This window comes from Pagrus major, chromosome 6 (genome assembly GCF_040436345.1).
Source record: "Pagrus major chromosome 6, Pma_NU_1.0".
NCBI classification, from domain to species: Eukaryota; Metazoa; Chordata; class Actinopteri; order Spariformes; family Sparidae; genus Pagrus; species Pagrus major.
In genome coordinates, this window is record NC_133220.1 from 15,290,616 (window position 1) to 15,303,849 (window position 13,234).

The following is a 13,234-nucleotide window of genomic DNA, read 5'->3' on the forward strand; positions in this document are numbered from 1 at the left end:
TGGAGTTTATTTTGGTGTCCTCGGACTGACACACTATATAAAATGAGTTAGGAATATTGGGATGTTTTAGTGTTTCACTTTATTTTTTTAATTCTGTGACATCTGAATTTTTACTTTGTGTGTTGTGAATATTTTTGGTCCCCAAAAATAATGGGGCACATTTCATTTGACTGTTTTTGCATATCCATGCACATGCATGTATGCACCCGCATATATGCACCCATATTCCAATATTAAAAACAAATCAATTGCATACAAGAGCTTAAATAAAGCTGATGTCGTCTTCCTGTCTTGCATTTCTGAACTTGAACTAGCTACTTTGCGTTTTTTCCCAGCTGCGTAGTTTTGAGACGGTCCCTAACTCACTGTAGCAGTCGGGTGTCCAGATGAAGCTAATGTCTGAGTTCCCGCCGATGATTCTGCTGAAAATTACCTCGTAGATCATTTTCCTACTGTTTTGGAATCGTGGACTTCTTCATGTTTAAATACAGTCAGGTTAAGTTTGTGATACAACCTGTTTAAACCTGAAACGGATGTAACAAACTACACGTTACTTCTCGGTGGCTTGCACCCTTAACATCCGCACACATCTGTTCACTCCGACATGAAAAGAAACGGCACGTACAAGTTTCTATCTGTTTTCTCCTGCTTTATCGTTTGCGTCTTCTTGTTTATATTCTGGTTCTTTATATTTTACTCAATGATACACGCTCCATAAGGCACAGAGCTAGACTGGTGTAGCAGCTAAGCTAGCGATAGCTGTCAGGCTTCTTACCCAGAGTGCATTGCTTTATTGACAACTCCCGCGATCACATGACCCACCTGACCAGGAAGTGAGGATCTCTGGTGAGTGTACAAAGCTCAGCTTGTTACAGTTTGACATATAAACGGGTTTCTGCCACGTTTGACGTAACCCCAATGTATCTGGTTTGAACGATAGATGTGTCTTAATATCGTCGTTTGTTTTCTTGGAGATGTTCGTCCTGTGTAAAAGCGTTGAAGCATTTAAACTGTCTGCTTCCTCTCTCACTTGGTGGTCTGTGTCAACTTGCTGCACAGACACTGACAAGTGTGAAAGTGACATTTACAAAAGTAAATATAAAATTTGAACATAGGGTAGTTTACCTGAAACACTATAGAAGACCTTTTTAAGTGTCTTAAGGGTTAGAAGTGCCCATTTATTGCCAATAAGAAATGACAACATTACACAAGACTGGTTGCATTTCTGGTTTACACTACTCCAACTTAGTTAGGAATATTGGGATATGGGTGCATATATGCATGCGCATGGATTTGCAAAAAAAAATCTAATGAAATGTGTCGCATTAGTTTTGGAGACCGAAAATATTCTGACATAAGATATGTCACAGAATGAACATTCAAGTGACTCACTCAAACATCCCAATATTCCTGACTAATTTCGCGTATTTTAACAGCAGAGTTGTATCAAAATATTGATGTGAGCAGTGTTAGATGTTATCACTATAGCAGGTGGATGTACAGATAGTATGATGAAAATGTAATGGTATGGTAAATGGTAAATGATTGTCACAACTTACCACAGAGTCTAAAGAAATATCTCTAAGTTGTTTCTTTAGTCACAAAACTCAAAGTCTTGACTGCTGAATTTCCCTCCATGGATCGATTAAGTTTTGTTTTGCAGTATCTTGTCATATCCTCTCTTATGGTATATTATCTAGAGCCTGACTGATATATTGGTTGGCCTATCACAGATATATTGGTAGATAAAAAAAAAAATCAACACTCCAGTGCACACCAGGACACGATTTACATGATTTTATTATCAGTTACATTAAAAAACAAGAAGGAGCGACAACACGTTTCTCATGTAGCTTCATCAGATTAGCTCCGTGGTTCGCTCCTTCTTGTTTTTAATGTAACTGATAATAACATAGTGTCAGTCGTATCCTGGCGTGCACTGTAATATTGATTTTTTTTAATTTACTGTGGTTTGCCCTGTACCGGCTGCACCCAGAGGAGAAGCACTGCTGTGTATGGGGTATCTAGTATTGGTCGGGCTCTAATAATATCTTTGATTATGTATATAATAAATCACTAATACATTTATTCAGATGTTAAGTTTAGGTAAATTTTATTTGCTGTCAGTCGATTTCAGTCTGTGTTACTAGCATAACTGTATAAGATATCCATGCATATGGTTGACTTACTGTATGTCATGATATGTTCAGTCAAATCATCTATATGTGTGTAGCCATAAGTCACAGGTTTGCCACAAAAGGCTTTACAATCTCATATCACAACACCTATCTTGATCCTTATGTGTGAATGATTTAAAAATGTGTTTTGTTTACACCCGACTATTGAAGATGATAAGAGATGTAAAGTATACCAAATTCTCACTTTTCCATAAGCACTAAACTGGGTTGTTCGTCTGTTATTTGTTTCTTGTTTTATTAATTGACTGATTGATGAACTGAGGGAATTAACTCAATCATTTCACTGTGTAAGTGACATACACAATTTCTTTACTGGATTGTTTTTTCAGATTCAGACAACTTAATAATCCCACCAGGGGCAATTTGTTTGAACAGATTGTACACACAAGAAAAAAAAACACACGGTAACATGTACAGTAGACAGATAAATAAGTAAATAATTAATATGCAAGGGAGCTCAGTGGAATAAAGAAAATCTATAAATACATGATGTTAATAAATAGTTTTGATAAAATCAATAAAAACAACAATTATTATGTCTATAAAGTATAATAGAGTATAAAAGATTTTGAGTCGGGGTTAGTTTTACAAGCGGGAAAATGAAAAGCCCTGTAGCTGATAAGTTATTGTAATTTTATTCTGCATTTATGTTAAGCCTGTTAGTTACAATATCAATGTGAATGTAAGTGTGAAACTAAGTGTGTCTATGAGCCTGCAACTGTTTTGTAACCCACAACTGTTTATTTCACAGCTTATAGTACTTGGCTTCTTGGCCTGTTAGTGAAGTTGCGATGGCGTCCGACACCAGTGAAGCAGCGTCCTCTGCTGCAGACCTCAAGCTGCAGTTCGCTCCCTTCAGCAGTGCTCTGGAGGCCGGCTTCTGGCACCAGCTCACTCAGAAGAAACTCAACGACTACAGACTGGATGAGAGCCCCAAATCAATCAAAGGCTATTATTACAATGGTGAGTCGTTACAATGACGACTGTACAGTTGCTGTTTTTAATTTTTTTGACAATTCTGGACATTTTATAATACATACAGTATGTTTATCATTCAGTATCACACACATGGAAACATGTTGACCTAGATCAGTATATTTTAAATAACAACTGTAAAAAATAGTTTCATTTCATCCACATTTCCTTCCTGTAGGTGACCCACTTGGTTTGCCCACTCGTCTGACATTGGAGTTCAGTGCTTTTGAAGCGTAAGTGTGACCCTACTCTTACCTGAAGTTCTTCTCTTGTTATTTAGTCTTTTCATGCTTTAGGTTTCGGTAAAAACATTTTTTTACATCATTAATTTGTACATTGCAGTTTTTTTAGAAATTAACCAGCAGTGCATTTTTTATATATCAAATAAAACTTTAAAGACATGTCAAGAAATCAGATGTAGTTACTGTGGTGGTTTCCTTTTTAAAGTGTCTGAACAGTGCTCAAGCAAGCTGAGAGAAGTTTTCTTTGTTGGATGGCTAAATATCCTTGAAAGTTTATCATCCAGGACATTTTTGGATTCGAAGCCTCCAATAAAACAACTGTCTTCATGTTGCACACAGACAAGTTTACATTTAGTTCATACAGTTTCCATTCATTACAGTTAAATGCAAAATTCTGATGTGTTTTGCTGTCAGGGATGGTCCGACACCAGCGCGTTGCTGTCCAGCCATCGGAACTCTGTATAACACCAACACACTCGATGCCTTCAAGACCACCGATAAGAAGGCTCTGCTGGAGAAAGAGGCCAAGGAGGTAAAAGACATCCACAGGAATTTTCTCACTCACACAAACATATTCACGTACAGACATCTGTTACAGGAATGGTCTCTAAAGTTGTGCAACTGAGAATTAAAAGGTTGGACGAATTCAGTTTTTCATCTCTGTTCTTTCGTAGATATGGGATGCTATACAGTCTGGTGCTGCTTTGAAGGACCCGTCCATCCTCTGCAGATTCAATCTGCTGACCTTTGCAGTGAGTATGAACAATGTCTTATAAAAGTCTTGGTTTTGTATATCAATGACTTTATATGTGACTATTTTTTCTGTTTTTCTTTTATTTTCTGACAATCTTTCTTCAGGATTTGAAGAAGTACCATTTCTACTACTGGTTCTGCTTCCCTGCACTGTGTTTCCCAGAGGGAATAAAGATTGTCCGACAGCCTTCTGTCCTAGAGCAAGTTTTCTCAGCGAAACAGGTTGGCTTTTTAAAGATTATTATAAAACCACTGGAATGAATAGTTTGGAAAATACACACTGAAATTATACTACAGGTGGATTACTTCTTTCTCTTTTCTAAATTTGGGGTTCTCGGGTGTTCTGGTCAAACGGTATTCTCTAAATCTGCCTGTTCTGTAATATTGAGTAGGTAACAGAAAAGTATAATGAGGTGAGGTGCATTGTTACCTCTTATTTATGTGTCAGGAGTGAAAAAAACCTCATTAAGACAGCGGTAGAATGACTCATGAACAGCATGATCTCAACTGCAGGTCACAGCGACAGCGACTTCTCCGTGTGTCGCTGTTCCCTGTCTGTTCTCTCCCTCTGTCAACCTAAATTACCAATGTTATTTAACTCATGGACAGTTTGAAGCCGAGATTTATGAGCTGCAAGACAACATTGCGACCTTCAAACCTTTAATCAATTCAACACTGAGATGAAGCCAGAATCACAATATAACTTCACTGACCAGTGTCTCTCAGTCTGACATTAATCAGCTGTTGTGCAACTTCAGCAGAGGCAAGAAAAGGCTACAAATGTCTTTTAAGGTTGAAAACTTTTTCTAACTTACATGACCAAACTTTTTTTCAGCAGCTTTCAGATAAATGCAAAAACATCTTTGATTTTCATTCATGAATTAATGTAGATGTTTTGGAGATAATAGAACAAAACTTCCACTGTGAGGCAGCTGTCACTGTTGAAGACCTTTTGTATGTGTTTCAAGCTGATTATAGCTTTGTAACAATAATTGGTAGGTGTGTACCTTGAAAGTGCAAATTATGTTAGAGCTGTTAAAAATCTGTCTTGTATTTTAAAAACATTTCCACCAGATAATTTGCATAGTTTTTGAAACTTGTAAAACATCCATAAAATAGACATATTCTGCAAGTTAGAAATGAGTTTTAAGGACAGTATCTTGTGAATCTATAGTATATGAGCAGCTGGCATGAGTATAAATAAGCGGTAAAACAAAACAATGTTCTTAAGTACTAACGGCAAGAGTTATCTGTGTAATAAGAGCCATAATATTTCTGTATCCTTTGTAAATTTTACAATATTTATTTATTAATAGTAAAATGTCAGAATTTACTATATTATGTTTTATAAAACCCAGTAAGCAGCACCACAGCTTGGCCCCTGATAAATGGCAGAAAATGCTTTTTTAACGCTCCCTCTTTATATACGTATTCTATTGATTTTTAATGTAGAAAGTTTTTGTTGACATTTAATTATTTCTGTCTCAGATCGCAGCCTTGCAGGAAGCCTATGATGACCTGTGTATCAAAAGAGAGACCACTGCGGTTCCCTACTTCCTTCTGAAGTACACAGATGAAACTGTTCAGATGGCCCCACTTTCAGACTGGGATGCATTCTTCACTGGTGCTAAGAAGGTACTACCTCCTTTTTTTTTTGTTGGTATTTTTCATAAAGCAACAGAAAAAACATGCAGTGAGATTAGAATGATTACAAAAGTCTAATAAAATCTCTGTGTTTAAAGATTAAGGTATTGTAGGATTGTTCTGTAAACAGAGTATCTATTGTGCTTTTTGTGGCTCATCCCAACCGTCAGATTAGATTCTGTTATGCTACACGCCCTCTCACACACATACACACTCACACTTTGGTAATGTAAACACACCGTGTTTGGTTTTTCTAGGTTACTGTGGGCGTCTATGATCCCTGCACTCTGTCTCAACATCCGGGCTGGCCTCTGAGAAATTTGCTGGTCCTCTTAGCTTACCGATGGTAAGCCCTACCTCTGCTGTGTGGAGTGTGTGTGTGTGTGTGTGTGTGTGTGTGTTGGGAAAAGATGAGGAAGCTCTCTAGAGGACTTGATACAGGTCCTCACGCCGTGACTGTTTTTCAGCTTACACTGCGACTCTTTATTTAGGCGCAAAGCCACAAAGTAAAAGAGGAAACCACTGCTTAACTAATTTCCTGTCTCTGAAGTGTAGGGAGCAGGTCACACATCGCTGTGAGTAGAGATGCTGATATGAACTTCCAAAGTTAATGGAATAGCATGAAAAGCTTTGTAACATTACAGAAAGGCTGAAATCACATTTTCTGTGACACTCACAAAACTGTTTGGCTGTTGCTTAGCCACAGTGGTGTCGTGAGAGTTTAGTGAGGTCGAGATAAACTTGATGAATTGCACTTGTTTCTTGATGGCAGCGCTGGCTTGCAGAACATGACTATTGCTGTAAAGATTGTACTACTTGTCTACAAAGCTGTAAATTTTCCTGATAAACAAGGTCGGTTTTGGTTCAATATCATGTTGCTCACGTCACGCTCTTAAAACAACCATAAAATTTATTGATGTAGTCGCCCTTGTCTATAAACACTTCAGTGAGGACTTCATTGCTTGATAGCCTCCAAGATCCACTTCAAGGTTTCCAACATTATCCAAAATTCCTCAAAAAAATAAGTTTTCTCAGAACATTACAGTACATTCATATGTGCACTTCTCTGTGCTCCTGATCGTTGCATGTTATTATTTGTAAAATAGGCCAGGCAGTTGCTCATTCTGGCTGAACTACAACGGCTGGTTTGTTAACTCATACCAGACCCATCTATAAAACACACACAGCAGCTGCTGTATGTGGACACCAGAGGTTAGATTGTGTAAACACACACACACACACACACACACACACACACACACACACACACACACACACACACACACACACACACACACACACACACACACACACACACACACACACAGCATGCAGCATCTTGACACTCCTGAATATTGTAAGTTTTTTAGCTTCCCATTTCTCACTAACATCATTTTTGATAATACTATTTTGTGATACTTTAGGTGGCCGTTGATGTAAAGACTTTCTATCCGTTCTGCTTCTTCCTTCAAAAGTTAAAGGAGATGTCTCGTAGCAGGAACATGGGAGGGACTTGGGACCAGTATTAAATGTTTCTTCTATGTAGCATAAAGTGACTCCAACTCAGTTTCGTTTTACAACCCTGATGTTGTAAAATGACACATAAATGAGCCTTTAATCTTTAATCTTTTAACATTGTGGCGGTACTGGCAGTAAAATGCTTACAAACCAGCCCCAACCTACATAAAAAATATAAACAAGAACTAAGTACATCTACAGGGAATGCCCAATGTCAACTACTTGGATAATCAACAAATACCTCTTCAGGGGATAATTAAAAAAACAAAAAGAAAGCAAAAGAAAATCTGCTGGTGTCCCGCTATTTGCAAGGCAAGCAACACTTAAGGACATAAGGACGGCCCTGATGCAGGTAGCCCCTAATTGACTGGTAACTTTGTGGTCACTCAACTTGGCTGAAGAATAAACACAATTTTCCTCACTAGAATGAAATCAAAATAGGGGCCTGAACAGACCAGAATTTCTTGCTGGCAATCTAATGGAATGAATTCTGCAGTGTTTTAGAGACAGATTCAGCCTTCACAAAAGGGCGTCGTCGCACCCTGATTGGTTGGGAGGGGAATGCCCCAAGCTGCTTCCACTCAATAATTACGAGTCAGTCTCCCCATCCTGTGCACAGATGATCTGAATCCACTGCAATCAGTCCAGAGGGATTTTGAAAATCAGCCCAAAACAAAGAAAGATAGCTAGTGTTACACAATGGGACTGCTACAGCCTTTATTGGCCTAATGTGTCTTGAGATAAAGGCATGAAATAAGTGAAGTATAAACATCTAACCTCTTGTTCAGTGAATAAGATGAACAGATTTCACAACTTTATAATGTTAGAGCTCCAAGTGTTTACTGACTCTAGTTGTTGCAGAAATGATGGTGGTGTGCGGAGGCTTGTATGTGTTGACTGAAATATTTACAGAGGAAATATTTCAGCACGCGTGTGGAGGAGTTGGCGCAGGTTGTAAAATGTATTACTCGAGATTTAATCCAAGAATGTCTGTCTGAGCGTGTTTTAAATATTTACACAGGGTGACATATGCTGCAGGTGTCACTCAGACATCTTAATCCTGTGTCAGCTCCTAACTTAGCCAATCTTTATTCTTCTTGTGACACAGTTCATAATGAGAACTTCTATTTCAACATCCAGTAACTGTAGTCTGATTTAAATATGGAGGAAAAAAATAAGCAATTTCAAAAGACTGGTGCAATGTTAGGAAAGAATGGATTAAACAATAATGTTACATGATGAAAGAACTTGGCTATCTACAGTGCCCGATATACTTCTCTGTTACTAATGTAGCAGACAGCAGGCTTATAGATATAATTTAAAAATAATAAAACATTTTAACAAGCCTGTGCTTCAAGAGTTTATTGCATTCCTATTTTGATATCATTTTAAAATAGTTCCTTATCTTGTTGCAGACCAGATTAGGGGATGATATCCTGGAATACACAACCAAATATCTATATTTCAGCTACTGTTTTACCATGACACTGTTTTTGCAAGGTGTTGCAGGTTAAGACAAATCACTTACCCTTTATATTCGTGCTGACCATTTCCAAAGCGAGCTGAAGTGCATGAATTTCACTAACCCAGATGGACATTGTTTATTTTTATCAAGTTCATTCATAGACTGCAGTCTGATACAGAAGTGGTTTAATGAGCTTTAGAGAGTGATGAAACAATTAAGTCAAAAGATACACACAGATTAGAAAATAAACAGAACCAGCAGGAAGCCTGTTCTCTACTCCAGGAACATATACATTAAATGTGAAATTGCCTGAATACTTATACTTATATACTTTTCTTGAATGAATATTTATTCTGTGAACTGACAGATCAAAGGTAATTGATTTCCGCGGCAATGCAGCTTGATGTTTAACTGAACTTTAAAATGATTCTGACAAAAAAATAACAACAGCCATGACGCATTACTAATCCTGAACAAGAACAAGCAATGACTAATCTCCCAGGTTCAAGTTGGTTTATTGGTATCTGTAGGTAAACAAACAACACAGAGAATAGACAAACACAATAAAAGTACTCAAGTCAGGACTTTAAAAGAGAAAAATAATGATAAAAAGCCACTAAAATAAAGAACCGCTATTATGAATAAGGTCAAGAGAGCGCACTTTTTCCTGGCACTCGTCTTGCTGTTTCAAAAATATTTTTATTGCATAATTATTTTTCATCTAAACAAGGAACTCCCATCGAGGCCAGTTTAGCAACAGCGTCCTGCGATACCAGTGGTTATCAGCAGCAAATACCTTTAGAGAGCTTAGCCCTCATGCTCTGTAGCCCGAGGCAGTTTTTATCCAATACAAACTTCATCAATCTTGTGCATGACTACACTTTCTCTTAGCGTTAAACACAAACTGTTGATACTGGCTGAGATGGGCGAAGATAGAATTACAGCGTAGCCGCGATGTCTCGCTTATTCAGTTGTTTCACCGGCGTTCGATTGTGTAATCTGACTGTGGTTACTTAACACCATATACGGGGAGATGTGTTGGTATGTGGATATGTGTCGAGTGCTCGTTCACACGTGTGTCAGTTAGTTTTGTGGTCATGTTGCATTTCGATATTTTGTGAGATTCTCATAATGTTTTTTTTTATTTCACTGTGCACTTAAATCTGTAATCTGGACATGATTAATGTGTTGTTTTCATTGTTTGACTTTTGCATCTCCTTTATTCGTGTGTGTGTGTCTGTGTCTGTGTGTGTGTGTGTCAGGGGCTCTAAGCTGGACACGGTGGAGGTGCTGTGTTTCAGGGACAGAACTCTGCAGGGAAGCCGCTCCATCCAGCACAGTCTCATCTTCCAGATCAAACTGCCTGAGCTTCCCCTCAACTCAGGTAATTTCCATGTGAAGTGTGTGCATATTTATGCACGTGACAATGTGTAACGTGTGTATGTGTGCTGATATGTCACAAGTCTTTGTCTCTACATCCTTTTGTTCATCTGAATGTATGAGCAGCTTCTGTGTATATCGTTACTGATATGGACCCTCAGTCTTTGTTTTTGTCCTGCTGAGACTATTTCTTCCTTTTCAAGCTGCAATAATCTCACACAGCTTCTCTATTATTCCTTTATCTGTTGAATACGGCATGAAAGTAATTTAAATGGTAATGGTGGGATGGGGAAGGAGGCGGCTCTGTGATCTGCAGGGTTTTTTGTTTGAGTTCATCTGAGGTGTCTCTGTTTACATCAGTCTACCTCTTCAGCACATCTTGGGTTTTAATGAACTCACAGATGATGTATTCATGCAAGAAAAATTGATTCAGCTATCTATTTGGTTTTTGCATTGACAAATTTGGTCTTTTTTTGAAAGGGATTAATCAGTCTACCTCAGCTCAACTTTTCAGATACACCAGACACAGTTCTTGCAACAACATTCACATTTGTTGGTCTAGTATTTACCACAAGCTAGCTATTTAAATTGCCCATGTCCACACAACTTGCTGTTAATCTTGCACTGCATTAGACAGCAACAGTTGTGCATCTAACAGCCAGAGGTGACCAGTGAAGACGTAGTCTGATGTAGGATCAAAACTGTATAAGACAGAGAGGTATGAGTGAACATGAAAGAAAAAAAAGTGAAAATTGTATTTTGTTTATTTTTCACTAATATACAGCAAGTAAAACAAGTCTTTCCCTAACTATTACTGGGTTCTCCTCCATGACTGACTGGCTGACTGACTGGTTCTGGCCACAACAGTCTGTAGCATATCATGCAGCTACAGTAAGTTATTGAAGTAATTCTAATGTATTAAATTAAACAAATTAAGTAATTACGTGATGCAAATTTTAAGCAATTTCTTTAATTAATAGTCTGCTGCCTGAGCAATTGATTATCGGTTAATCATTAACATACTAAATATTTTGGATGTTTTTTCCATTAGAAAATGACTTAACCTATGTTTGATGCAAAATCAGAGTAAACTACATTAGAAGTTAATGGAACAGATAAAGTAAACATGATGAACTAAAATAACACAAAATAGTAATTTCACTTTAATTTAAAATCCAACTCATATTGAGGCTAATACATGGCTAAAATCTATAAATATCAGTTTGTATAGAATGTCTTTTTGTATTTTAAATTACAAAATGACTTTTTTTAATTTAATACATATCTCTTTCTAGTATGTTGTATTTAATTGTATATATATATATGATAACCAAGTATGAGCCCATCTCTGATTGCCCTACATTTGTAACTGGTTAAATTCTTAAAGATGATTAATGCTTATTCATTAACATCCCTTACTGAATCGCTAATTTTTGTTAAAAAAAATGAACAAAAAACTGTCCTCAAGATTAATCCACCCCGGAAGATGAAGTAAAGAGCGAGAGAATGGGCAAAGTTTGGCATGTTTTGCCATGTCACAGCCCTAGTTATTGTATGTTTAAAGAGGCTCGAATAAAAGATCTGTTTTTCTCATCTGTCCTGCTGTCAGCACTTTTCACAGGGACTATTTCTTCTTGACAAAATAGTTCCAATGAAACCTGGTGACAATGACCTCCGTGCATAATCCTGAATGACAAGAATGTTGTTCCTGATAATAAGACACATTGTTGTTGTGTGTTTTCAATGCTGCGAATGCTGTGAAAATCCATTTACCCCCATTGTATCGGGGTGGAGGCAGAAATCTCAGAGATGGATGTATTAAAACTTTTCTGAATGGTTAGATACCTCTAGTGGTGAGTTAGGGTTAGGGTTAGGGTTAGGGTTATCTTTTTTTGTAATGGGCGAATCAACACTTTTCACAGCTCTCACTTTGTAGTAGGGATGTTTTACGCTTATTTTACAGTGTTAATGTGTTTTGGTTTTTTTTGTTGTTTTTTTGTCTTTTTTTTCACAGCATGTCCTAAAAGTGTAGGTTGGGAGAAGAATCCTAAGGGGGCGATGGGACCCAGGATGGTCAACCTCAGTGAATGCATGGACCCCAAAAGGTAATAAGCACAATGCAGAATGTGCAGAAGTGTAAGGGTGTAACTGGACTGTCAGCCTACAGCACAAAGCCTATTTCAGCAATTATTGAATATTAAAAAGAATGTACTAAGTAATTTTATTTCAACAATATGTAGGCAATCTAAGATCATCTACAGCAGAGTCTATAATTTTGATCCATGTACAAATGTAATTTATGTTGTTGTTAGCATTGTGAGCACTTTGTGGGCAAAGAGGGTCTTCAGAGGGTCTAGGTTTTCAGCACCCACTACATGGAACAATCTACAGATCGAACATAGACTTCAGAATACTGTACCACTGAACAGCTTTAAAACTATGGTGAAATCAATTGAGTCCACGTTGTCTGTGTGCAAATGTTTGATCTGATCATTTGAGTGTCTTTTTTTCTGTTAATTTGCTGTTGTAACTCTGTGTTGCTGCCATTCTTGGCAATGTCTCCCTTGTAAAAGATATATGTGATCTCAATGGGACTAATCTGATTCAGTAAAGGCTAAATAAAAAAAATAATTCAGTTGTCTCCATTGACTGTCTGCAGGCTGGCAGAGTCCTCAGTGGACCTGAACCTGAAGCTCATGAGATGGAGGCTGGTTCCTTCCCTGGACCTGGACAAGGTGGTCAGCACAAAGTGTCTTCTGCTGGGAGCCGGGACTCTGGGCTGCAATGTAGCCAGGACTCTGATGGTAAGGGTGGAAGGCTAGAGGTAGAGAAGGAATTTGACAGTGTGACTTTAGGGGTTAGCAAATTGTATAATATCGTACGTGAGCAAAAAGGTTTAAGGAGTGTATTAGATTTTTGTTTATAATGTTTTCTAATCAGTCAAGTCTTTAAACGTACCCACTGGAGTTTGAGATCATTAGTGTCAATGTGCCTTAGACAACAATACCGCCTCCAGATGCTGTAGAATCTATGAAGTGTCATTAAATCATACAGAAGAT

General features: G+C 37.7%; 1 protein-coding gene across 1 annotated transcript in view; it reads left to right on the forward strand.

Moving 5' to 3' along the window:
* Positions 1-368: 368 nt before the first annotated feature.
* Positions 369-13,234, forward strand: part of atg7 (ATG7 autophagy related 7 homolog (S. cerevisiae)) — a 69,458-nt gene continuing 56,592 nt past the window's right edge. The window contains exons 1-11 of the mRNA XM_073467759.1: positions 369-846; positions 2,950-3,161; positions 3,352-3,406; positions 3,830-3,947; positions 4,090-4,167; positions 4,274-4,390; positions 5,657-5,803; positions 6,070-6,158; positions 10,058-10,179; positions 12,190-12,280; positions 12,835-12,979. Of these exons, the coding sequence (XP_073323860.1) occupies positions 2,990-3,161; positions 3,352-3,406; positions 3,830-3,947; positions 4,090-4,167; positions 4,274-4,390; positions 5,657-5,803; positions 6,070-6,158; positions 10,058-10,179; positions 12,190-12,280; positions 12,835-12,979 (1,134 nt within the window). The 5' untranslated portion in view covers positions 369-846; positions 2,950-2,989. The remainder of the gene's footprint in view (positions 847-2,949; positions 3,162-3,351; positions 3,407-3,829; positions 3,948-4,089; positions 4,168-4,273; positions 4,391-5,656; positions 5,804-6,069; positions 6,159-10,057; positions 10,180-12,189; positions 12,281-12,834; positions 12,980-13,234) is intronic.